The following is a 22,472-nucleotide window of genomic DNA, read 5'->3' as shown; positions in this document are numbered from 1 at the left end:
CCGCCCCGGCCCCGCGGCCCGCGCCCCGGGCGGCCCGAGCCCCCTCCGCGGGCGCGCGGCTCCCCGCCTTCCCAGCCACGGCTGGCGCGCGGCCCGGCCCGGCAGAGCACAGTCCCGGCCCCGAGGGGGGCCGAGCTCGGGCGAAAACCCGCCCTCCAGCGAGCTCATTTCCCTAAAAAGGGGGGGCGGAACGGGAGGGAGAGAAAGAAAGAGAGAAAAAGAAGGGAAGGGAGAGGGAGACGGCTGGAGCCCGAGGACCGACGCGGAGCCGCGGGCCGAGCGGGGGGCGGGAGACAGGAAGGAGGGAGGCGAGCAGAGGGAAGGGGAAGAGGTCGGGGAGCGCGGGCGGGAGCGGTCGCGGTCGCCGTCGCGATCGAGCGAGCGAGCGGGCGAGGGACGCCCTCCCCTGGCCTCCAGTGCCCGCTTCTCTCGCCGCCGCCCCGCCAGCATGCCCGGCGTGGCCCGCCTGCCGCTGCTGCTCGGGCTGCTGCTGCTCCCGCGTCCCGGCCGGCCGCTGGACTTGGCCGACTACACCTATGACCTGGCGGAGGAGGACGACCCGGAGCCCCTCAACTACAAAGACCCCTGCAAGGCGGGTGAGCGCCCCCCGGTCCCCCGGCGGCGGGCCAGGCGGGGAGGCGCGGGCGGGTTCGGGTTCGGGGTTGGGGGAGGACAGTCCAGTGTGGGAAGCCGGGAGCTGCCTGGTTGGCAATGCAGTGGGGAACAAAAGAACGAGGGGGAGAGGAAGGGGGGTTTGGGGGACTTTTCGGACTGAAGTTTTGCTGCTGGTGGAAGCTGCCGCCGCCGCCTCTCATCTTCCCAGAGGATTCCTGGGGAAGTCTCCTTGGGTCCCGGGAAAACCTGCGGGCAAGGCTGCTTTTCCTTCTGTAGGAAACTTTTCCGGCCAAACTCCTGTGCGTGTGTGTGTGTGTGTGTGTGTGTGTGCGTGCGTGCATGAGTTTTCTTTCCCCTTCTCCCTCATCTCTCCTGCTCCAGGAGCTGGGTGTTTTTCAGCCTGTGTGGGCTGCCCTGGGGCTGCACATCTGTCCGGCCTGGAGCTGGGAGGCCTGAGTCGCCAAGGAGCAAGTCCGAGGCCACCACCCAGCCCAAGTGAAAGAAATTTTGCCAGGGATTCCCTGAGACCGTGCTCTCTGGGTATCCCGTGGTTTAACCAGTAGCTGCAGCTTTCTGGGACTTAGGAGACAGCTGTCAAAGTCAGAGAAGCCAGCCCAGAAGGGGGACTTGCCTTTGCCCCTATGTGCCCAGACACCCCTGCCAAGGCCAAGTTGGGGTGGAAAGAGGGAAAATACAAAGAGAACCCAGATATTGTATATCCGCTCTGCCACCCCTGAGACACCAGAGGTTAATTAGCCGATGTCAGGGCCCCGGAGTGTGTGTTTGCCTGTATGTGTGTGTGTGTGTTCTTTGTCTCTATGTAACCCCTTCACTCCTGCTGGGCCCAGGAGGGTCCTGTCCCTGGAGTGACCAGATGGTCAGGCACTCGGGCCATTTGCCCGATTGCGTGACCCTGAGCAGGCTGTTTGGGAACACACAGGGACAAGAAAGCAGAACTTTTCCTCGACTTCCTGCCTGACTTCAGCTCATCTCCAAATAGCCAGAGCCAGGGGAAGTGGCACGGATCCTAGAATCGGACTGCCTGCATGGGGCACAGGGGGCGGAGGGGCAGGCTGCTCTAATCCTGGCTCTGGGGACCCTGTTCAGTGACTCTCCCGGGAAGATGGACCACAGGCAGGAATGAGAGACACATCCAGTGGAGATCAGGGCAAATGCCTCAGCCCTTCCCCCTCCACACCTGTTGGGCTGAGCATAAACCAGGACATTCGCTGTCATTTTTCTTGCTGGGTGCTGGGAGTGAGCACAGGGCAGAAGGGACTGCACATGGGCTTTGGAGGCAGGCACATCTAGCTTCCAATCCTGACCCAGCCACTCATGATAGCTGTGCGACCTGGAAGTGGTAATTATCATGTCTGAACTGCAGTTCTCACACCTGTAAAATGGAGAGTTGGTGGAAAGCGTTAAATATGAGAACATACATAAAACGCTTATTAGTGCCTAACACACAGTCAGCACTAAATAAATGTGGGCTCCCTACTCCTTGTCTTCTGTGCTTCAGACTCTCACTTCATTTTTTTGAGGGGTGTGGGATTGCTGATGTCTCTTTGTGCCTCTTATCCGTCAATCCATCAAAACATAATATGTGTTATGGCCTGGGATGGAACTTGTGGGACGTGCTGAGATGTACAAGCTAGGACCCTGCCCTCAAGGAGCTTATGCTCCAGTAGGGACCTAAGACACCTACAGACATAATCAACGGCACAAACCAAGCCACACTGAGTGCCATGTTGGAGGGTAGGACGCTAAAGGCTCAGGGAGTCTCCTGTCTGTCTTCAGCCTGGTGGTGGCAGAGAAAAGTGATCACAGCAGGCTGGGAAGATCTGTGGGGTCTTCATGGAGGATTTGGGGCTGGGGCCAGGCCTTAAAGAATGGTGGGAAGCCATTCTGATGTCTTTCCCTTCTTGTTGGAAATGGGAGTGATTTTCAGAGCAGTAGGAGGCTGAGGGCTCTCGCCCCCCAGTCTCAGGTTTCATGCTAAGGTGGGGCTGGCTGAGTTGGAGCTGTGAGTAAGGGTTCTGGAGAAAGCACTCCAACCGGGTGAAGTGAGGCTGGAGGGGGCGCTGGGCCAGGCCTGGGGGCAGCTGAGAGGGCCCCGGAGCCTGACAAGGCCAGGCCTTTCGTCAGATCAAGCCTCCCTCTCAGGTGTGACTGATGCTTGAGACCTGCTGCCCACCTCTGAAGGATACTCACATGGGCATTTCCAGGCGCTCACACCCACGCCCCTGGGCTACTGCCCTCCGGACACCAGTCCCTGGGCTCTGTTCTCCATGTTGCCTTCTCCTTCCTGGCTTTGCTTCCTCTACCCTCTGCAGCCCTGACCTCCAGATGCTGGAGGTGATGATGGCAAGCGTGGCTGTCCCTGCTTCTTTTCAAAGGCTGGGACTGAAAGCTCCTTTGACTCCCACAGCTTACCTGTGACCTCTTGGGTTGCTCTGAGGATAGCCAGCTCCCTTCATTGGAAGTCACCTCTGGCCATTACTGGCCGAGTTATGATTGCCGTTGTAGTAAGGGCAAAATTAAGACCCTTGATACCCTGGAGAGGTTCCTGGACCTTCTGGGCAAGACCAGGACAGTGCGCAGGAAGCCAGGCTGGTCTGTTTGTGTGCTCAGAGCTGGTGCCACCAAGCCCTCACTAGCCCTTGCCCAGGAAGACTTTGAGGCAGCCCTGATTTCCTGTATTTCAGGATGCCAAGCCATGAAGGGGGTGAAATCTCCTTCTGCAAGATTTCCAGCACTGTTTGGCTGCCCCAGGTGACCAGCCAACAAGCCCCAGAGAGACTCTGGAGGCAGGAATTGGGACGCAGTTGATCCCATAAGCAGAGAAGTCCAGGGGCCTGACCCCACGGGGGTGAGGCTAGAAGCATGTCGTAGCCAGGTCTGGGTAGTGACCCTGTGCCAGTGAGGCCCCTGCTACCACCTCAACCTGATCTGGCAGCCCAGAGTCTGCAGGAGCGGTGCTCTCAGCCCACATCCCCATCCTCACCCAGCGGGCTGCCTGGCCTAGGTTTGGACATCAGAGAGCCATAGGGGATTAGGGTACACCCTCTGAGGTCAAGAAGCAATCTCTCACCAGACACGTTCCCCCTCCAGATAGCTGAGTCACCCCGCCCACCCAGGCCCCTACCCCCTGACTCACCTTCTTATTTCAGTGCCCCAAGGAAGGAGGAAAAGACTTATACTCTCCCTGGGCTCTAGATGTGGGGGGAGGGACAGTGGGATTCTCCTGGAAGGAGGGATTCTTAAGAATTCTAGGCTGGGTGCAATGGAGGGCAAAGTGGGAGGATCACTGGAAGCCGGGAGTTTAAGACTAGGCTGGGCAACACAGCAAGACACCCATCTCTACAAAAAAAAACATTAAAAATTAGCTGAGCATAGTGTCATGCACCTATAGTCCCAGCTACTTGGGAGGCTTAGATGGGAGGAGTTTGAGCGCGAGAGTTCAAGGCTGAGTCCAGGAGCTGGAGGCTGCAGTGAGCTATGATTGCGCCACTGCACTCTAGCCTGGGTGGAATAAGACCCATCCAATCGAGGAGATCGGGCGAATCCCTCAGCCCTACCCTCTCCACGCCTGCTGGTCTGCGGGTAAACCAGGACATTCGCTGTCATATTTCTCGCTGGGTGCTGGGAGCTGGGACTGGATGACAGAGCAAGACTCTGTCTAAAAAAAAAAAATCTAGTTTCTCCACAGATTTGGGGAGAAGATATTGGGGTGGGGGGAGCAGAAGCAGCACTCCTCAGGCCACTGGGAACCCCCTAAGGAGATCCAAGAGGGTCAGCTAATCTCCCTCCCTCCCTCCCTCCCTTTGTCTCACAGGAGTGCATCCCTGTCCATTTCTAAGTATGCCCTTGCCCTTTGTGGGGTGTGGCCTGTGAAGCTTGGTGCATGCCTGCAGTTATCTGTGTGTTTGAAAACACAAGATCCTGCATGGGAAGAAGTTGAGTGTGTGCACATTTGTGGGTGTGTCGCTGCCTTATGGGCAAGCCAGCTCACCCGTGCACAGGGGTCTTCCTGAGTACACGCAGGTATTACCATGCAAGCATGCGCCTCTGCAGAAGGGCACATATGTGATGAAGTCCATCCACATGTTTGCAGGGACTTGGGTGTGTCCTCCCTCAGCTAGAAGCTGTGTTTATGTGATGGGACATGCATCAGTCCTGCACATATGGCTCATTACACCAGCCAGCCTCCTCTCGCCACTTCCTCAGAAGCGGATGCCTTGCCATGCCCTTGGGGAGGAGATTGGAGTCCAGAGGTTGACCTGGAAGAGTGAGATTCTTCCCAGGCACAGGCACATACCTGGGCTCAGCCACAGTCCTCCTGGCAGGTTTACAGCTGAAAACAACACAAACATTTTTTTATCTTGTGTTGAAAATAACTACTACCCTGACCATGACCCAGGGCTTCCTTTGAGTAAGGAGAGACCTCCTGAACTCCTTAGCATCCAGATTCTCTCACTTCCCCAGAGGGGACTCCAAATGCACAGGGCCCCAAAGCCCAGCTCCTGCCCCTAAGGCTCTCCTGCCCACCTCCTCTCTCCCCACCCCCACTCGGTTCCCACGCATTCTTCAGTCATGACATCCTAACCCAGGAGCTCAGCAGCCAGGCCCATGCTCTGCCCTGCGTTGCATTTGCTCTGCCCTGATCCTACACTGGTCCTGGACCCGCAGGCCAGCACAGTTCTGTGGCCTCTGCCCTGGGGTTTTACTCAAGGAGGGGTGGGGAACAGCGAGTGTGGGCAAGCCAGCATTTCCTGAGGAGGTCTAGAGCTGACCTTGAGCTTTCAGGTTGTCGTTGGGATAATATTAAAGTGGCAGGTGGGTGCTTACCTGGCTGCATGCTCTGTGTCAGGGGTTTCGTGTATATGTCTTATTTTATGCAGTAATCCTAGGAGACACATTCCGTTACGTAGGACAACATTGAGGCTTAGAAGAGTTTACATGACTTGTCAGCTAATAGTAGTCACGCTGGGATTCCAAGAAAGGCCTGACTCCAGAGACCTTGCCCTTTGCTCTATGTCCAAAGATGATTCTACATGTCCAGCCACACCTGTATGTGGTGATGCCTGTGGGTTTGGGTGTGGGAGCCTGCAGGTGCAGTGTCTGTGAAAGATGTAACATGTGTAAGTGGGGGGGCATTCGTGTGGCATGTGCACATCTATGTGAACTTTGGCAAGTGTGAACCCACTGCTCCTTCCTTGGAGAGTATCCCCCATCCCATGTCCTTGCTAAGGCCACTCTTGCATGTCACCTGAGAAGCATCTTCTATAGCTGTCCCATCAGTTGCTGAGCCAAGGCCACCTGCCAAGGATGACAATTTCGGTAAGGGACACTTTCTCATGGGGTGGAAGAGATTTGGGGCCACTTACTGGCTGGTGACCTTGAGTGAGTTATTGCCCTTCGTAGGCTCAAGGGTTCTGATCTCTATAGTCAGGGAGGTGGGCTGGAACCTGGCCACTTAGGTTATCTCTCTGAGGGTTTCTAATGGGATACTCCTCTGCAAGAGCATGGTGTGGAGTGTGGCTTACTAGGCATGTTGTGGGCAGGCCAGGATTAAATTAATTAATGGGAAAGCACTTTGCCAATTGGAAAGCACCACATAAATTTCAACAGATATTTACATAAGATGTCATTATCACGACTATTACTGGCTTAATGGGTTCAGAGCTTGCAGCTGGTTTGTGTGTGTTGGAGCTTGTGCATGTGTGTATTTTTTTAGGACTGTCTGACTGCGTGTGTATTTTGCTGTGGATTGTCCGTCTATTTTTGTGTATATGTATTTACAATAGGGGTTCTAGAGAGTGCAGTTGTCGCTGGACTGGGAATGGGGAGGCCTGAGTTATACATCCAGATTTTCCAGGAACTAGCAGTGTAGTTTCAGTTGTTTCTTTTGGGACCTCAGTTTCCTCATCTGTAAAATGGAAAGTTGGCCTTGATGACTGCTACAGTCACTCCCACATTCTGTTGATCCTGTCTAGGTGAGGATGTGTCTCTGAGCATGTATTTGCAAGCCAGAGAATATCAGCGTGGCAATTCATTCGTTCAGACATCCTGGAAAGCGCAGTGCTGGGGGCTGCTTGCGTGTGCAAGGATGTGTGTCTCCGGCTTTGACGGCTTTGCACTGGATGGCAAGGGTGTGGATGTCACCATATGTCCGTAGGAACACTAACGCTGGGTGTCCGATTGTGTGTGTGAAGTCAATGTGTGTGTGTGTGTGTGTGTGTGTGTGTGTGTGTGTTCACCAGTGGGGCCGACTGGGGAGGAGAAACCTATGTAGAAGACCTCAGGGTTAAAACAATTTGTGTAATGCGACCGCCAGGCCTGTATAGCACTCTGCCTGGATGAGAAGCAGATGTCGCCATGGGTGGAGCTGCAGGGAAGCTGCTGTGGGTCCCACCTCCAGCCCAGCCTCATGCCTCCCCCAGCCCAGCCCAGCTCAGCGTGCAGCTCCCATCTGAGCCCTTTCCAAAGCAGCCAGTTTTCTGGCCTCTGCTTTCTTTTCTCCAGACTTCTCAAAAGGAAGACAGACAGTTCAGCCGGGTCTCTGGAAACATCCCTCCCCAGCTCCAGATACTGGAATCAGAATGGCCCTTTAAAGAGGCTCTCTTCCCCTCTGGCCTTTCTGCTTGGGTAGTCTAAGACTTGGAATAGAAATTATTTGAGAACTGTTAAGTCTTTTCCTCTTAGCTGGGAAGCTCCCAGAAGGTATCTTCATTTCCCAAAGATGCTTATCTGTTCCAATGAAAATTAGAGCATTTTGGCTGGTGCCATGGTTCATGCCTGTAATTTCAGCACTTTGGGAGGGTGAGGTGGGAGGATCACGAGGTCAGGAGTTTGAGACCATCCTGATCAATATGGTGAAACCCTGTCTCTACTAAAAATACAGAAATTAGCCAGGCATGGAGGTGCATGCCTGTGGTCCCAGCTGCTCAGGAGGCTAAGGCAGGAGAATTGCTTGAACCCAGGAGGTGGAGGTTGCAGTGAGCCAATATTGTACCACTGCACTCCAGCCTGGGCCACAGAGTGAGACTCCGTCTCAAAAAAAGAAAATTGGAGCATTTTATTTCCTTTCCTTTTCTTTTTTTTGAGACAGGGTCTCACTCTGTTGCCCAGGCTGGAGTGCAGTGGCGCGATCTTGGCTCACTGCAGCCTTGACCTCCTGGGCTCAATTAATCCACCTCCCTCAGCCTCCTAAGTGAATAACTGAAACTATAGGCATGCCTGGCTAATTTTTATGTTTTTTTTTTTTGTTTGGGGTTTTTTTTTTTAAGATGGAATTTCCTCTTGTTGCCCAGGCTAGAGCACAATGGCATGAGCTCAGCTGACTGCAAACTTCCCCTCCCAGGTTCAAGCTATTCTCCTGCCTCAGTCTCTCAAGTAGCTGGAATTACAGGCATGAGCCACATGCCTGGCTAATTTTGTATTTTTTTTTTAGTAGAGACAGGTTTCTCTAGAACAGCCTTTGGTGAGGCTGTTCTAGAACTCCTGACCTCAGGTGATCAGCCTGCCTCGGCCTCCGAAAGTGCTGGCATTACAGGTTTGATCCACCACGCCTGGCTGCTAATTTTTGTATTTTTTATAGAGACGGGTTTCACCATGTCGCCCAGGCTGATCGCTGATCTTGAACTCCTGAGCTTAAGTGATCTGCCCGCCTCAGCCCGCCTCAGCCTCCCAAAGTGTTGGGATTACAGGTGTGAGCCACCACCTGTGGCTTATTTTATTTCATACCTCCCATTGGTTTAATTGAAACAGCATTTGCTGAGTGAACACCACGTGGTCAGCATACCTCATTTTATTTTTTTTATGCTCTCTGGAAGACCCTAGGTCAGTATTTATTTCCTTGCATATTATCGAAGGTTAGCTCCACAGTAGCAGGGCCCTCTTCTGTCTTGCTAATGACTAGGGTCCTGTCTGGACCACAATAGTATGTAACTATTTGCTGAAGAATGGTGGCTCTGTGCTGCACATATGTAATCCCAGCTACTGGAGAGGTTGAGGAGGCTGGAGGATCCCTTGAGGCCAGGATTTTGAGACCAGTCTGGGCAACATAGCAAGATCCTGCTAATTTTTAAAAATTAGCTGGGCACAGAGGTGAGACCCTATCTCCCCCACGGCTCCCAAAGAATGAAGAGCTAACAGCTTGGTAGGGGCTAAGCATCAGCTTTACTGGAATTTTTTCTTTTTCTTTTTTCTTTCTTTTTTTTTTTTTGAGACAGAGTCTTGCTCTGTAGCCAGGGTAGAGTGCCGTGGCAGGATCTTGGCTCACTGCAACCTCCAACTCCCTGGTTCAAGCGATTCTCCTGCCTCAACCTCCCAAGTAGCTGGATTACAGGCACATGCCACCAAACCCAGCTAATTTTTTTTTTTTTAATTTTTAGTACAGACGGGGTCTCACCATGTTAGCCAGGATGCTGCCAATCTCCTGACCTCGTAATCCACCTTCCTTGGCCTCCCAAAGTGCTGGGATAACAGGCATGAGCCACCACACCTGGCCAGTTTACTGGGTTTTTTAACCGAAAAGTGAGCATGAGCTTCCCAAGAAATTCTATAAACTGATTCCTCACTACTCTTCTTCTTCGTCTTCAGATGGCATTTGAGGATCACGGTCGCTGTGGAGGTTGGGGCTGATGCCCACAGGGGTGGGACTAGAAGCACGTCGAATCTAGGTCTGGGTAGGAGGATTAACTCAGGCCTGGCTGCTGCTTTTCTCTTTAGCTGCCTTTCTTGGGGACATTGCCCTGGACGAAGAGGACTTGAGGGCCTTCCAGGTGCAGAAGGCTGCGGATCTCAGACAGCGCACAGCCCATAGGTCCTCCTTCAAAGCTCCAGGTAAGCCAGGTGCCGACAGGCCCTCTGTGTCCTAGAAATGGGTTCCAGGCTTAGGGAAACAAAGAATCTCCCTGTTCCCAGCCAGGCTCTCCCAGGACAGAGGCTGTGAGCTTGACCTCAGCACATGGGCTTATTTTCCCTTGGGATATCTTTATCCCTTCCCCAGAGGAGTAGCAAATATAGACATCTCCAGCAACTGAGAACTGACATTCCTTCTGCTTCCAGTTTACAAACCACTTTCCATGGATTGTCTAGCTTGACTGTCCCCAACCTTTAAAGGTGGTGTCAGGACAACTCCTGTTTTACAGGTCCAGAAACTAAGACCCACAGAGGTAAAGTGACCTGCCCAGGATCACACAGCTAGTGAGTGGCATAGCTGGGACTGGAACCCGAGCTTTCTCACTCCAGATCTGAGACTGCCCAACACTGCAGTCCCTCCCGGTGCTTCTCCACTTCGCAGGTTTCTGTGCATCCTCTGAGGCCCATCTCAGGAGCTTCTCCTATTCATCTTTCCCAGTTGCCCACGAAACATGAGTGTCCCTCCATTTCCCCTGTTTTCTCTCTCCTCTGCACTCACACTGTTACTCAGTCATTTACCACACCCTGTTGAAAGGATTTGCTCCTGTCTCCCTAGCTGGACTCAAAGCTCTTTAAGGTCAGGGATGCTTTCTTCTTATCCTTGATTGTGGTCAAAACACCTAAAAGCCCACATGAGGCTGGGTGCAGTGGCTCACACCTGTAATCCCAGCACTTTGGGAGGCTGAGGCGGGTGGATCACCTAAGGTCAGGAGTTCGAGACCAGCCTGACCAACATGGAGAAACCTCGTCTCTACTAAACATGCAAAATTAGCTGGGCATGGTAGTGCATGCCTGTAATCCCAGCTACTCAGGAGGCTGAGGCAGGAGAATCGCTTGAACCCAGGAGGCAGAGGTTGTGGTGAGCCGAGATTGCGCCACTGCACTCCAGCCTGGGCAACAAGAGTGAGACTCTATCTCAAAAATAAATAAATAAATAAATAAAAGCCCACGTGGTACTTGTGCGTGGATATGGGAATAGGAGGAATGAGGGCCTGGGCTGTGTCTGTTCCAGCCTTTCACTGCTCTGTAGAAGGCACCTCACCGCCAGTGCTGATGTCTGGGACATGGTCCTCAGAGCACACAAATAGCTATCCCCTTCCCAAAGGGCAGAGGCAGGGATTCCTCTCTTCCTTTCCTTTCCTCTCCTCTCCTTTCCTCTCTCCTCTCCTCTCCCCACCTCCCTTCCCCTTAACCCCCTCCCCTCCCCTTACCTCCCCTCCCCTCTCCTCACCCCCTCCCCTCCCTTTCCTTCCCCTCCCCTCTCTCCTCCCCTCACCCCTCCCCTCCCCCTTCCCTCCCCTCCCCCTCACCCCTCCCCTCCCTTCCCCTTCTCTCTCCTCTTCCCTCTCCTCCCCTCCCCTTCCCTCTCTTTCCTCTCCTCTCCTTCCCTTCCTTTTTCCTTTCCTTTCCTTCTTTCTTTCTTTTTGAGATAAGGTCTCTCTATGTTACCTAGGCTGGAGCACAGTGGCACCATTTTAGCTCACTGCAACCTCTACCTTCTGAGTTCCAGCAATTCTCATGCCTCGGCCTCCCAAGTAGCTGGGACCACAGGCATTCACCACCACGCCCAGCCAGTTTTTCCTATTTTTAGTGGACATGGAATTTTGCTGTGTTGGCTAGGCTGGTCTTGAACTCCTGGCCTCAAGTGATCTGGCCTCCCAAAGTACTGGGATTACAGGTGTGAGCCACCGCGCCAAAGGGCAGGAATTTTTATTGAGGTCTGCCTGCTTTGGGAACGCTTGGTGTGGCTGCAGTTGTCCTGTCCAGCTTGAGGGAAGAGCCTGGTGTGGGCACCCCATGGAGTAAAGTACGGGGTAGGTGGCATTAGAGGGTGACCTGGTAGCCTGCTAACAAGTAAGGCTCATGTGACCTCAGTGGGGTCTAGTAGGTACGGCCCAAGGGAAAGCTGCATGGAGGGTCCCCGGCTAACCCACCAGGTGACTCTGGGTAAAGCTTTGGCCTTAGTTTCCTCATCTGCCAAATACAGTATGACAGTTGCCCACGTGCCTTAGAGCTCCCATGTCAAATGCAAACATGAATTTGGGAAACTAAAAAAAGGCCGAGCATTCTGAATGCTCCACAAATGTCAAGGTTTATTCCACGAGAAGGGATATTCTCCTAATCTCAGACCCCCACAGTTCCAAGAAAACGAGGACACCTTTGTTCTATTCTATGATTACAGTCAATTCTTGCCATTTGCTGAAGTTATAGAATAACTTTATCGTTACTCTGTACAGTCTCTGAAAACATTACCAAATGCTGACCCGTTGCTCCTAGGGAAAATACAGAGCCAGGTTCCCTCAAGCCATGGGTCACAACATTTTTATCAGCTGATCAATGCATCATCTTGTTTTATGAGTGTTTCTTTTAAAGACACCTTCCTTAATACAGAGCTGATTCATTAACATTGAACTCATGACCAACAGCCCTCTAATGCATGCATCAAAGAAGCTTACCTAGCACATGTGTTTTTCTTTGTGAGACATATCACAGCCTTCTTGCCCTTGGGAACACAGAGAGCACTTCAGCATTATGCTCAGGGGCCTTTTGTTTCTTTTGTTTTTGTTGTAGTTGTTTTTTCTTTTTTTTTTGAGATGGAATCTTGCGCTGTGACCTAGGCTGGATAGAGTGCAGTGGTGCAATTTCAGCTCACTGCAACCTCTGCCTCCTGGGTTCAAGTGATCCTCCTGCCTCAGTTTCCTGAGTAGCTGGGACTACAGGCAGGCACCACCATGCCCCACTAATTTTTTTTTTTTTTTTGAGATGGAGTCTCATCGCTCTGTCGCCAGGCTGGAGTGCAGTGGTGGGATCTCGGCTCACTGTAACCTCTGCCTCCCAGGTTCAGATGATTCTCCTGCCTCAGCCTCCCAAGTAGCTGGGACTACAGGAGTGTGCCACCACCCTCAGCTAATTTTTGTATTTTTAGTAGAGAGGAGGTTTCACCATGTGGCCAGGATAGTCTCGATCTCCTGACCTCGGAATCCACTTGCCTCGGCCTCCCAAAGTGCTGGAATTACAGGTGTGAGCCACCGTGCCTGGCCAATCAGGGCCCGTTTAAACAGTGAAACCCTCAACAAAGTACACAAAAATTTGAAAACCATGGCACTTTAACTAGACCTCAAAAAGGATACTTGTTTAAACGGAGAGTGCTGAAAGCAGAAGGCCTTGTCCAGCCTCAGCTGGGGACATGCTTGTTGGGTGACTCAAATTTTTCACCACTCTGCAAACGTCCACAAATGACTGCCAAAGGCCTGAAAGTATTGATTTTGGGGGCTATGAATAAATTTTAGCCAGTAGGCAAATTTGCAAGCACAGCATCCGTGAAACGTGAGGTTTGACTGTACTTTTGTTTTTCTCCTCTTCCTCTCCACTCACTAGCCACATCACTTCCTCTTTCAGTTCCAGAAAACACTTCTACCCCCAGCTGCAAGAGCACCAACGGGCAGCCTCAGAGGGGAGCCTCCGGGAGGTGGAGAGGCAGATCTCGCAGACGGCGGGCAGCAACGTCCAGACCGGAGCGTGTGTGGCCTGATGGGGTCATCCCCTTTGTCATTGGGGGAAACTTCACTGGTGAGCGTGCTATTGTGGGACCCAGGCTGCAGCCAGTATCGGAATCTGGGTTTGGGGTGGCCCTGCCAGGCACGGAGGTGTGTGTGGGTGCCACCTGCAGCCAGAGTGCCCACACATTCCTTTCCTGGAAGTCTGCTGTTAGAATGGCTGTGAGTGACTCTTCAGTTGTGGGTAGCAGGTGGCACCGCCTGGACACCGTGGCAGCCTGGCTTCCTTCCTCCTGGCAGGTAGCCAGAGGGCAGTCTTCCGGCAGGCCATGAGGCACTGGGAGAAGCACACCTGTGTCACCTTCCTGGAGCGCACCGATGAGGACAGCTATATTGTATTCACCTACCGACCTTGCGGGTGAGCAGGGAGCCCTAGGCACTGCACCCTCCGCCGTTGCCCCAACCCAGGTTCTGCCCTGGGCACTGCCGCTGCCCCCAGCTGGGCACAACCCTGGGTCCCTTCGTCCCCTCCTGCTATGGGGCATCTCTCCAGGAACTGCCCCTTGTGTGGCTGTGACTCCAGCGCACAGCCTGGGCACTCGGCGCTCAGGGCCCACCCCTCCCCTCCGCTCCGCTCCCCTGCCGCCCCGCCCCCGGCAGCCTGGCCCCGCCCCTGAGTGGATGCACTCCCCCAGCTCGGGACCGCCCCCCTGAGCTGGCCCCGCCCTCCAGGTGCTGCTCCTACGTGGGTCGCCGCGGCGGGGGCCCCCAGGCCATCTCCATCGGCAAGAACTGTGACAAGTTCGGCATCGTGGTCCACGAGCTGGGCCATGTCGTCGGCTTCTGGCACGAACACACTCGGCCAGACCGGGACCGCCACGTTTCCATCGTTCGTGAGAACATCCAGCCAGGTAGATATCTGCCCCTCCGTACGGCCTCGGTGGGCGGCTCCCGTCCCAGCCCCACCTCCAGGGCCCCTGGCGGTGCAGTGGGAGCCGCTACTATCCGCAGTCATCGCCTGCGCCGGCAGCGCTGCCCGCAGCCGGGGTTGAGCCAGCCCCTGCCCCAGAGGCATTTCCTCCTCCCTTGCAGATGAGGGGCGCATATCCATTGTGGAGCTCTTCTGGGGGCCTGGGCCAGGTCCTGGTCCTGGACTGCGGGAGCCCCGGCCGCCTCTAGGGTGGGACATGGGCTTAGTGGGCCAGTCCTGGGGGCTGCTCAGGCCTTTCTTCTCACCTTTGCCGTCTTTCTGTCCTCTGCCTGGTCTGACCTCTGAGGGTTTTTCTCTCATTTCTCGGCTATCTCTGTCCCTCCCTTCCCGCCTCCTCCCTCTCTCCCCCAGGTGTTCTCTATGCTTCACTGCTTCCTTCTCAGCTGTGGCTCTAGAAATGGGTACTTCCTTCCCATGATCCCTTGAGCCTTCAGTCCTTCATCCACCAGGCCCTCTGCTGGGCAGGACTCTTCCGAGAGCCTCCGCACCCCTCAGGCTCCCCTTGGCTGCTCCCGGGACCCTCAGGTGGGGGGCTTCCTCAGGTACCGGAAGGACCCCATTCCCTGCTCTGGAAAGGAAGCAGTGCATTCCAGGCAGACCCACCCCCTCCCTTCCCCCACACCCTTTTTCTGATCTTCACAGGGCAGGAGTATAACTTCCTGAAGATGGAGCCTCAGGAGGTGGAGTCCTTGGGGGAGACCTATGACTTCGACAGCATCATGCACTACGCTCGCAACACATTCTCCAGGTGGAGATGGGTCGGGCCTGGGCCTCTGCAGGGGCAGCCCCACCCTGCCCTCTGTAGCCCATTCTCCTCCTCCTCCCACTTCTGGGGCAGTGACCCAGGAAGAGAGTGGCCCTCTAGGGGGCTGTGGCCTCCAAGCTGAGAGTTCGTGGATGCTGCCTGCCCTCCTGTCCTCTTCCTCCAGTGGGTGTGTGGCAGGGACTAGGTTCTTCCCTTACTACCAGGTGCACCCAGGGCACCTAGCGGTGGAGGCTGAACCCAGCCACTCTGCAAGCCAGGCAGTATGGGGTAGCTCCAAAACTATCAGCTCGAAGGACTGAGCGTTCATTTGTAGGCCATTTGTTTGTTTTTGCTTGAGACAAGGTCTTGCTCTGTTATCCTGGCTGCAGTGCAGTGGCACAGTCATGGCTCACTGCAGCCTCAAACTCCTAGACTGAAGCAGTCATCCCGTCTCAGCCTCCTGAGTAGCTTGGACGACAGGCACTCACCACCATGCCTTTTTTTTTTTTTAGAGATGGGGTCTCACTGTATTGCCCAGGCTGATATCAAACTCCTGGGCTCAAGTGATCCTCCCAACTCGGCCTCCCAAAAAGCTGAGATTACAGGCGTGAGCCACCATGCCCAGCCATTCCTTTTTAATTAGTCTGCTTTTTTTGTAATTGACTAATTTGCATGAAGCGTGGTCCCTGCCCTGGACTAGCCCCCATGCCCAGCTCCCAAGCGCATCCTCCTTATCCAGGCCCAGGTACCAGAAGCCACAACCAGAACCTTCCAAGGTGGTAGCCCGGCCTCCCCTCCCCCAGCTTCTCATTAGCAGAGTGTGGGAAATGATGCCTCCCTCCTCCTTGCACTCCTTCCTGGCCTGACCATTCCCAGGCCTGGTGCTTTGCTCATCCTCTGTGTCCCAGACAGTGACCCTCCCCCCTCTTCTCAGTGCTCCTACCCGATCTGCTCTTCCTGCCTGCAGACCTGCAGGAACAAAGACCAAGGAAGGGTGGTGAGGTCATTCTGCCCCCCACACCCACAGACCCAGGCTTACATTTCCCACCACATCCAACCCCACCCCCTACTGCGATCCACCCAGCTGGGTGTGAGTCAGGGGCCCTGGGGAGGTGGAGGCTGCCTCCCCTTCACTCTGCTCCTCCAAGTGGAAACACCCAGGATTTCACAGGGAGGAATAGGGGGACAGATAGATTGGGAGCTGGTGGGGCTGTCCCCGGGGCTTGGTCTGGCTGCAGTGGAATCTGCCTTTGGCCTTGTTACAGGTGCTGTCAGACGCAGCCTGTGCCAGCGGGGTGAGGAGCTGGCCTGGGAGTCCTGGGAGTTCAGTTAGGGCTGGAGCCACATGAGGGGCTGCAGAAGCAGGGGCCTGGTAGGGTTGGAGAGATGACCCCCTAGGGGCCCATAGCTTTCCTGGGGCTGTGAGTTGTAGCCAGCCCAAGCTGGAGGCACCAGTGGGTCCCAGGGCATCCTGGACCTGCATCCCTGACCTCCCAATGTGTTCCTGGGGCTCCCCCGACTCCTGTGGTGTGGCTGCCACGGAGCAGGGTGGCTGCTGGTCAGTGGGCAGCATAATGACAGGGTGAGACGTCTCCACCCGGCCCTGACCCTGCTGAGGAATGTCTGAGCTCCGACAGGGTCGTGACTTGTGGGTACGGTTGGGCCTGCCACCCACTCCCTGCCCACCATCCATCAGACGCTCATCCTTACTTTTCTCCCTCTTCTTCCTCAGGGGCATCTTCCTGGATACCATTGTCCCCAAGTATGAGGTGAACGGGGTGAAACCCCCCATTGGCCAAAGGACACGGCTCAGCAAAGGGGACATTGCTCAGGCCCGAAAGCTTTACAAGTGCCCAGGTCAGGGCAAAGGAGGGATGGGTGAGGGCATGGAGGGCAGGGCCTGAGGGAGGCAGAGGCCAGGGGCCTGGTGCCCCCAAAAAGGCTGAGGCTGCAAGTCTTAGAGAATGATGGCCAGGCATGGTGGCTCACACCTATAATCCGGCACTTTGGGAGGCCAAGGTGGGCAGATCACCTGAGGTCAGGAGTTTGAGACCAGCCTGACCAATATGATAAAACTCCATCTCTACTAAAAATACAAAAATTAGCCAGGCGTGATGGCACGCACCTGTAATCCTAGCTACTCGGGAGGCTGAGACAGGACAATTGCTTGAACCTGGGAGGCGGAGGTTGCAGTGAGCCAAGATCATGCCGTTGTACTCCAGCCTGGGCAACAAGAGCGAAACTCCGTCTCAAAAAAAAAAAAAGAATGGTATAGAGGGGAGGGGACCCCATAGTGGGGGGCAGTGTCCAAGTGAAGGAAGCTGCCTGAGGGTAGCAATGGGTGGTGGTGAGAAGCTGAGCCACCACCTTCTGAGGTTCTGTAGGGGCAGAAGAACTGGGGAGAACAGAGCAATCCTAGGAGACGGAGGTGGCACGGAGGCCCACCAAGGGAGCTTGACCTTAACTCTGGAACCCACATTGCCTTCACGACAGGGCACTGGTTACCCAGGCAGCACTGGGCTGGGAGGTAGGATGGTGTGTGCTGTATGTGAGGTGGAGGGGGTGGATCTTAAAGGGACAGGACCCTTGCAGACACCCTCCTCAGGCATTCTCCCCTTGCCCAGAGGATGCCAGGGCTCAGGGGTGGGTGAGCCAGAAAAGATGGGGGATTCAGTGCCTGCAACCCTGCTCTGTCATTTCCTTCCCTCGCAGCCTGCGGAGAGACCCTGCAAGACAGCACAGGCAACTTCTCCTCCCCTGAGTACCCCAATGGCTACTCAGCTCACATGCACTGCGTGTGGCGCATCTCTGTCACACCCGGGGAGAAGGTACGTGTGGACTTGGCCTCTGAGCCTCCCCTCCTCTGTGGGACTGTATACCTCAGGGACTTCTGCCATGGTGGGGGGTCAGTGGGTGCCAGCGACCTACCTGGTCATTGTAAATGCATTGAGTCCACAGCGCTGACGGAGCACTGCTGTGGGAAGGGGCTCCTGGCAATTTGCCGCCTTCCCCAGCATCTCCCAATACTTGTAAATTAGTGTTAATTTGCAGATAGCACTTACTATGTAGGCCTTCTTGATTATCTAGTTCTTCTTGGGTGCTTTTCCTGCATCACCTCTTTTAGTTTCTATGGCTCCCTCCACCTTCATTTTACAGATGTGGAAACCGAGGCAGAGTGGTTAAGTAACTTGCCCAAGGTCACACAGCTAACAAGGACTGAGGTGGGATTGGAGCCCCTTTCAGGTCTGGTTCCCTTGGATGAGCTGCTCAGCCTGATCTGCAGCTCTCATCTGTTTCATCAGGGATTGGGCCAGGGGCTCCTTGAAGGGCTCTTCCCAATTCCGTCAGGCTCTGGTCCTGGAACAATTCAGGAATTATGTGCATGCCTCCAGCGGGATGTCCCTGGAGGGTCTCTCCTTCCCACCTGTCCTTCCTTTTGCACAGGCCAGACCCCTCCAGTCTTTGCTCTGTGGGCCTGATTTTCTGTGCCTGGCTCTCCACTGGCACTCTTTCTCCTCCCTCTGTCACCTGCTGTATCAGTTCTGATCCAGAGAGAAAGCTCAGCTCCACCTTCCATCTCACCTTGTAGGAAGTGCCCAGTTCTCATACTCGCTGCCATGTAGGGCTGGATTAGGGCACACTATGGGATCAGGTCAGAGCTGTCTCCCTCTTCACAGTCTAGCTTGGATGTGACCTCCTTAGGAAGCCTTCCCTGCTCACCATACTAATTGGTGGCAAGCAGGGTGTCGGGGAGGGCCCCCAAGCCTGTCTGGTCAGGTTTCCCACTGCATGGTTGATTAGCCCTGTTTGAATACCTAAGGTAATGAGAGGCTCACTACTTTGCAGAATAATTCATTCTGTTCTCTAGTCAGCTCTTTTTAATTTTTTCTTGAGGAGTCTCACTCTGTTACCCAAGCTGGAGTGCAGTGGTGTGATCTCAGCTTACTGCAATCTATGACTTCCAGGCTCAAGCAATCCTCCCACCTCAGCCTCTCGAGTAGCTGGGACCACAGATGTGCGCCACCATGCCCGGCTGACTTTTTTTTTTTTCTATTTTTGATTGAGACAGGGTTTCACCATGTTGCCCAGGCTGGCCTTGAACTTCTGACCTCAAGTGATCCTCCCACCTCAGGCTTCCTAAGTGCTGGGATTACAGGCGTGAGCCACCACCTGGCCTGTAGCCAGCTCTTAATGTTACAAGGTCTCTTCTTCTCCCTTAAACCTCACTTGCTCCAGTACCTCCCTCAAGAGCAATTCAGGATAACCCCATGTCAGCCCTCCTAACATGGGGAAACTACTCCCATGCCTTCTTAGATCCATTCATGGGCTTTTCACACGGAGTCTGGACTTCCCCACCAACCCCAGACCTTCTGTGTCCTTCATCTTTTTGTTGCTACCACGAATGAGCTACAAGATTTTATCTTCCTTGATGGTTCTTTTTTTTTTTGAGTTGGAGTCTCACTCTGTCGCCCAAGCTGGAGTACAGTGGTGCTACCTCGGCTCACTGTAACCTCCACCTCCCAGGTTCAAGCAATTCTCCTGCCTCAGCCTCCTGAGTAGCTGGGATTACAGGCATCTGCCACCATGCCCACCTAATTTTTTTGTATTTTTAGTAGAGACAGTGTTTCACCATGTTGGCTAGGCTGGTTTTGAACTCCTGACCTCAAGTGATTTGCCTGCCTCAGCCTCCCAAAGTGCTAGGATTACAAGCAGGAGCCACCGTGCCCGGCCCGAGGCATGGTTCATAATGTCATAATACAGCCTGAGCTGGATTCGATTCTGTTATTGTCGAATTGTTCCTTTCAACATCTCAAGATCATTTTGAACCAGAATTTCACCATCCATCAGGTAGCCCTCCTCTTAAGTCTGCCATGAGCTCCTTTGGAGAAGGTCTTCATCCTGGTCTTTGATCAAAACATTGAACAACATACAAACCAAAGAAGAACCCAGATTTCCCTCCAAATTGACATTAATCTGTTAATCTAGGCTTTGGGCAGAGTTATTACACTAGTTATGATGCCACTTAAGGTCCTTACTGTCTAGCCACAGGTCACCACCGGTTGACTGGGATGTGTGCTCCTTCTGAGACCATACCTTGGTCATCTTTCCATCTTTGGCTCAGGAAGTGTTTCATAAATGCCAGATACATAAGATACAGCCCCTTACCAAACGAAATCTGTTCCACCAGTTGATAAAACCCCTTTAAAAAGGAAGACAAATGTGTTCGACCTGCCTTGTTTCCAGTGAAGCCAAACTGGCTCCTAGTAATCAAGTGTTTCTTTTGTAATGGTCACAGACCATCGGTTTCATTGGGGATTGACATTTGACCCAGCGGATTTCCCAGAATCCACTCCTTACTCTCCTCCCAGCATATACACCCCTTTGAAGACTGGGAAAGCTCTTGCTCTGAGTTCTGCAGATTACACATGCTGATCACATCTGCAAGTTATTTGACTCCTCTGATGTCATTTGGTGAGCTTGGAGACAGCCAGTTGAGAGAGGTGCTCACAGACTCTCCTCCTTCTATGTTACTGAGCTTCTGTTTTCTTTTCAAACGATGCTTATTTTCATTTGTTGTAATTTGAAGACATTCTTACGTAGGACAGATTTTTACCGAGAGTTGAGTAATTCTGGCTTCTCTCTCGGTTGACATTCTACCATCTTCCCTTAAAAGTGAACCCGTGGCCGGGCGCGGTGGCTCACGCCTGTAATCCCAGCACTTTGGGAGGCTGAGGCGGGTGAATCACGAGGTCAAGAGACCAAGACCATTCTGGTCAACAAGGTGAAACCCCATCTCTACTAAAAATACAAAAATTAGCTGGGCATGGTGGTGCGCACCTGTAGTCCAAGCTATTCGGGAGGCTGAGGCAGGAGAATTGCTTGAACCCAGAAGGCGGAGGTTGCAGTAAGCTGAGATCGTGCCATTGCACTCCAGTCTGGGAACAACAGGGAAACTCCACCTCAAAAAAAAAGTGAACCCATTCTTCCTTGTTCTGAATCTCACTTTAAAATTGCCATTCTGCCCAGTATATGGCCCACACCTGTAATCCCAACTCTTTGGGAAACTGAGGCAGGAGGATCACTTGAGGCCAGGAGTTTGAGGCCAGCTTGGCCAACATGGCGAAACTCCATCTCTACAAAAAATTTTAAAAATTAGCTGGGTGTATGGTGGGTGCTTTTAATTCCAGCTTGGGAGGCCAAGGTGGGAGGATGGCTTGAGCCTGGGAGTTAAAGGTTGATGTGAGCTGTGATTTGCCACTACACTCATGCCAGGGTGACAGCAAGATCTTGTCTCAAAACAACAAAAAATTGCATTCCTTTGTTACTGTTTTCTACCAGCTATGTCCTGGGCTTCCTTTGTTTCCTTCTAGAGGGTTCCCATTTCTCCAGCCTTGGGAAATCTCACCCACAGATAATAATAGCAGTAACTAACACTGATTGAGCATATGATCGATCAGGTATGTGTTCAACTCTTTATGTGCGTTTTGTCCAACATTATCACACAGCAACATTACAGCCCAGATGCTAACATTATCCTTGTTTTGGAGATGAGAAAACAGACTTGGAAAAATTTAGTAACTTCTCCAAAATACATAGAATTGAATTACAATACAAGAGTTGGTGATGGAAATACTAGGTGTGTTTGTTCTGAAGCCCTGTTGCATTTCAACAATTACTTTAGTGCCCTTTGGCAAACCAGTGTGCCTACCACGTGCCCGGCACTGGGCCAGCCACTGAGGATGTACAGATGCACAAGAAGGTCCTTGGCCCTGAGCAGCGGAGTCAGGTGGCACGATACTTACCTTCCTGTCTGGGAGTTTTATGCAGGCAGCCGGGGTATGGCAGCTGGTCAGGATCCGCTTCCTTCTCTGTTCCCGGCTGGCCTGGGCTGGCACTAGTCTCTCTCTAGAGGACACACACGGCCTTGCCCTGAAAGCTTCTCTCTCTGCCTTGGGGCTGCATCTGCCACAATTCCCAGAGAACTCCTGCCCTTTTTTCAGAAGTCTCCCTGGAGCTACAGAAAGAGAAAAGGGCTAAGTATAAAAATTCCAGATTAATCAACATGTGGTTGTAGAAATACACAAAGTAACAACTATCGACAGCCCTGAATGAAATTGGAGAGTTGTAAGGGAAGCCTAGCTACACCCTGGGAATGGAAACATTCAAAGGGCCTGCAGAGCTTGGTGTAGTAGAATAATAACGGCCTCTCTATTGTTTAATGATTATGCACCAGGCAAAGCATTAGGCACCTTACATGCCGGAAGCTGCTATTCCCTGTAATATTTTTTCCCCCTAAGACGGAGTCTTGCTCTGTCGCCCAGGCTGGAGTGCAGTAGCATGATCTCAGCTCACTGCAACCTCCCCACCTCCTGGGTTCAAATGATTCTCCTGCCTCAGCCTCCCGAGTAACTGGGATTACAGGTGCTTGTTACCACACCTGGCTAATTTTTGTATTTTTAGTAGAGACTGGGTTTCAGCATGTTAGTCAGGCTAGTCTTGAATTCCTGACTTTGTGATCCACCTGCTTCAGCCTCCCAAAGTGCTGGGATTACAGGCATGTGCCACCGTGCCTGGCCCCTGAAACACCCTTTACGACCTAGGTACGATTATCCCTAGCCAAGAGGATGGAGGCTCCAAGTGTTGAGTAAATCTCCCCAGGTTTACACAGGTAGTAGTGGTGAAACTGGCATTCAAGTTT

At 53.3% G+C, this 22,472-nt stretch overlaps 1 protein-coding gene and 1 pseudogene across 8 annotated transcripts in view; both read left to right on the top strand.

Annotated features, from left to right (window-relative positions):
- Nucleotides 1–234: 234 nt before the first annotated feature.
- The window catches only part of BMP1 (bone morphogenetic protein 1), a 49,827-nt gene continuing 27,589 nt past the window's right edge, over nucleotides 235–22,472 (top strand). For 4 of the 8 annotated variants that reach the window (XR_013525513.1, XM_078347287.1, XM_078347288.1 and 1 more), the window contains exons 1-8: nucleotides 235–596; nucleotides 9,349–9,462; nucleotides 12,919–13,110; nucleotides 13,338–13,455; nucleotides 13,770–13,948; nucleotides 14,671–14,776; nucleotides 16,506–16,630; nucleotides 17,486–17,601. Coding sequence is in view for 6 of the 8 variants with exons in the window: in XM_078347287.1 (XP_078203413.1) it covers nucleotides 449–596; nucleotides 9,349–9,462; nucleotides 12,919–13,110; nucleotides 13,338–13,455; nucleotides 13,770–13,948; nucleotides 14,671–14,776; nucleotides 16,506–16,630; nucleotides 17,486–17,601 (1,098 nt within the window). In the remaining 2 variants the exon portion in view is untranslated. Of the gene's footprint in view, nucleotides 597–9,348; nucleotides 9,463–12,918; nucleotides 13,111–13,337; nucleotides 13,456–13,732; nucleotides 13,949–14,670; nucleotides 14,777–16,505; nucleotides 16,631–17,485; nucleotides 17,602–22,472 lie in introns of all 8 variants that reach the window. The other 4 variants (XR_013525514.1, XM_035270058.3, XM_078347289.1 and 1 more) reach the window with 2 other exon arrangements.
- On the top strand, nucleotides 3,499–5,696 carry LOC144578986 (uncharacterized; annotated as a pseudogene).

This window comes from Callithrix jacchus, chromosome 13 (assembly GCF_049354715.1).
Source record: "Callithrix jacchus isolate 240 chromosome 13, calJac240_pri, whole genome shotgun sequence".
Classification (NCBI taxonomy): Eukaryota; Metazoa; Chordata; class Mammalia; order Primates; family Cebidae; genus Callithrix; species Callithrix jacchus.
The sequence above is the reverse complement of the archived record's forward strand: the minus strand, read 5'-3'. Positions and strand labels throughout refer to the sequence as shown.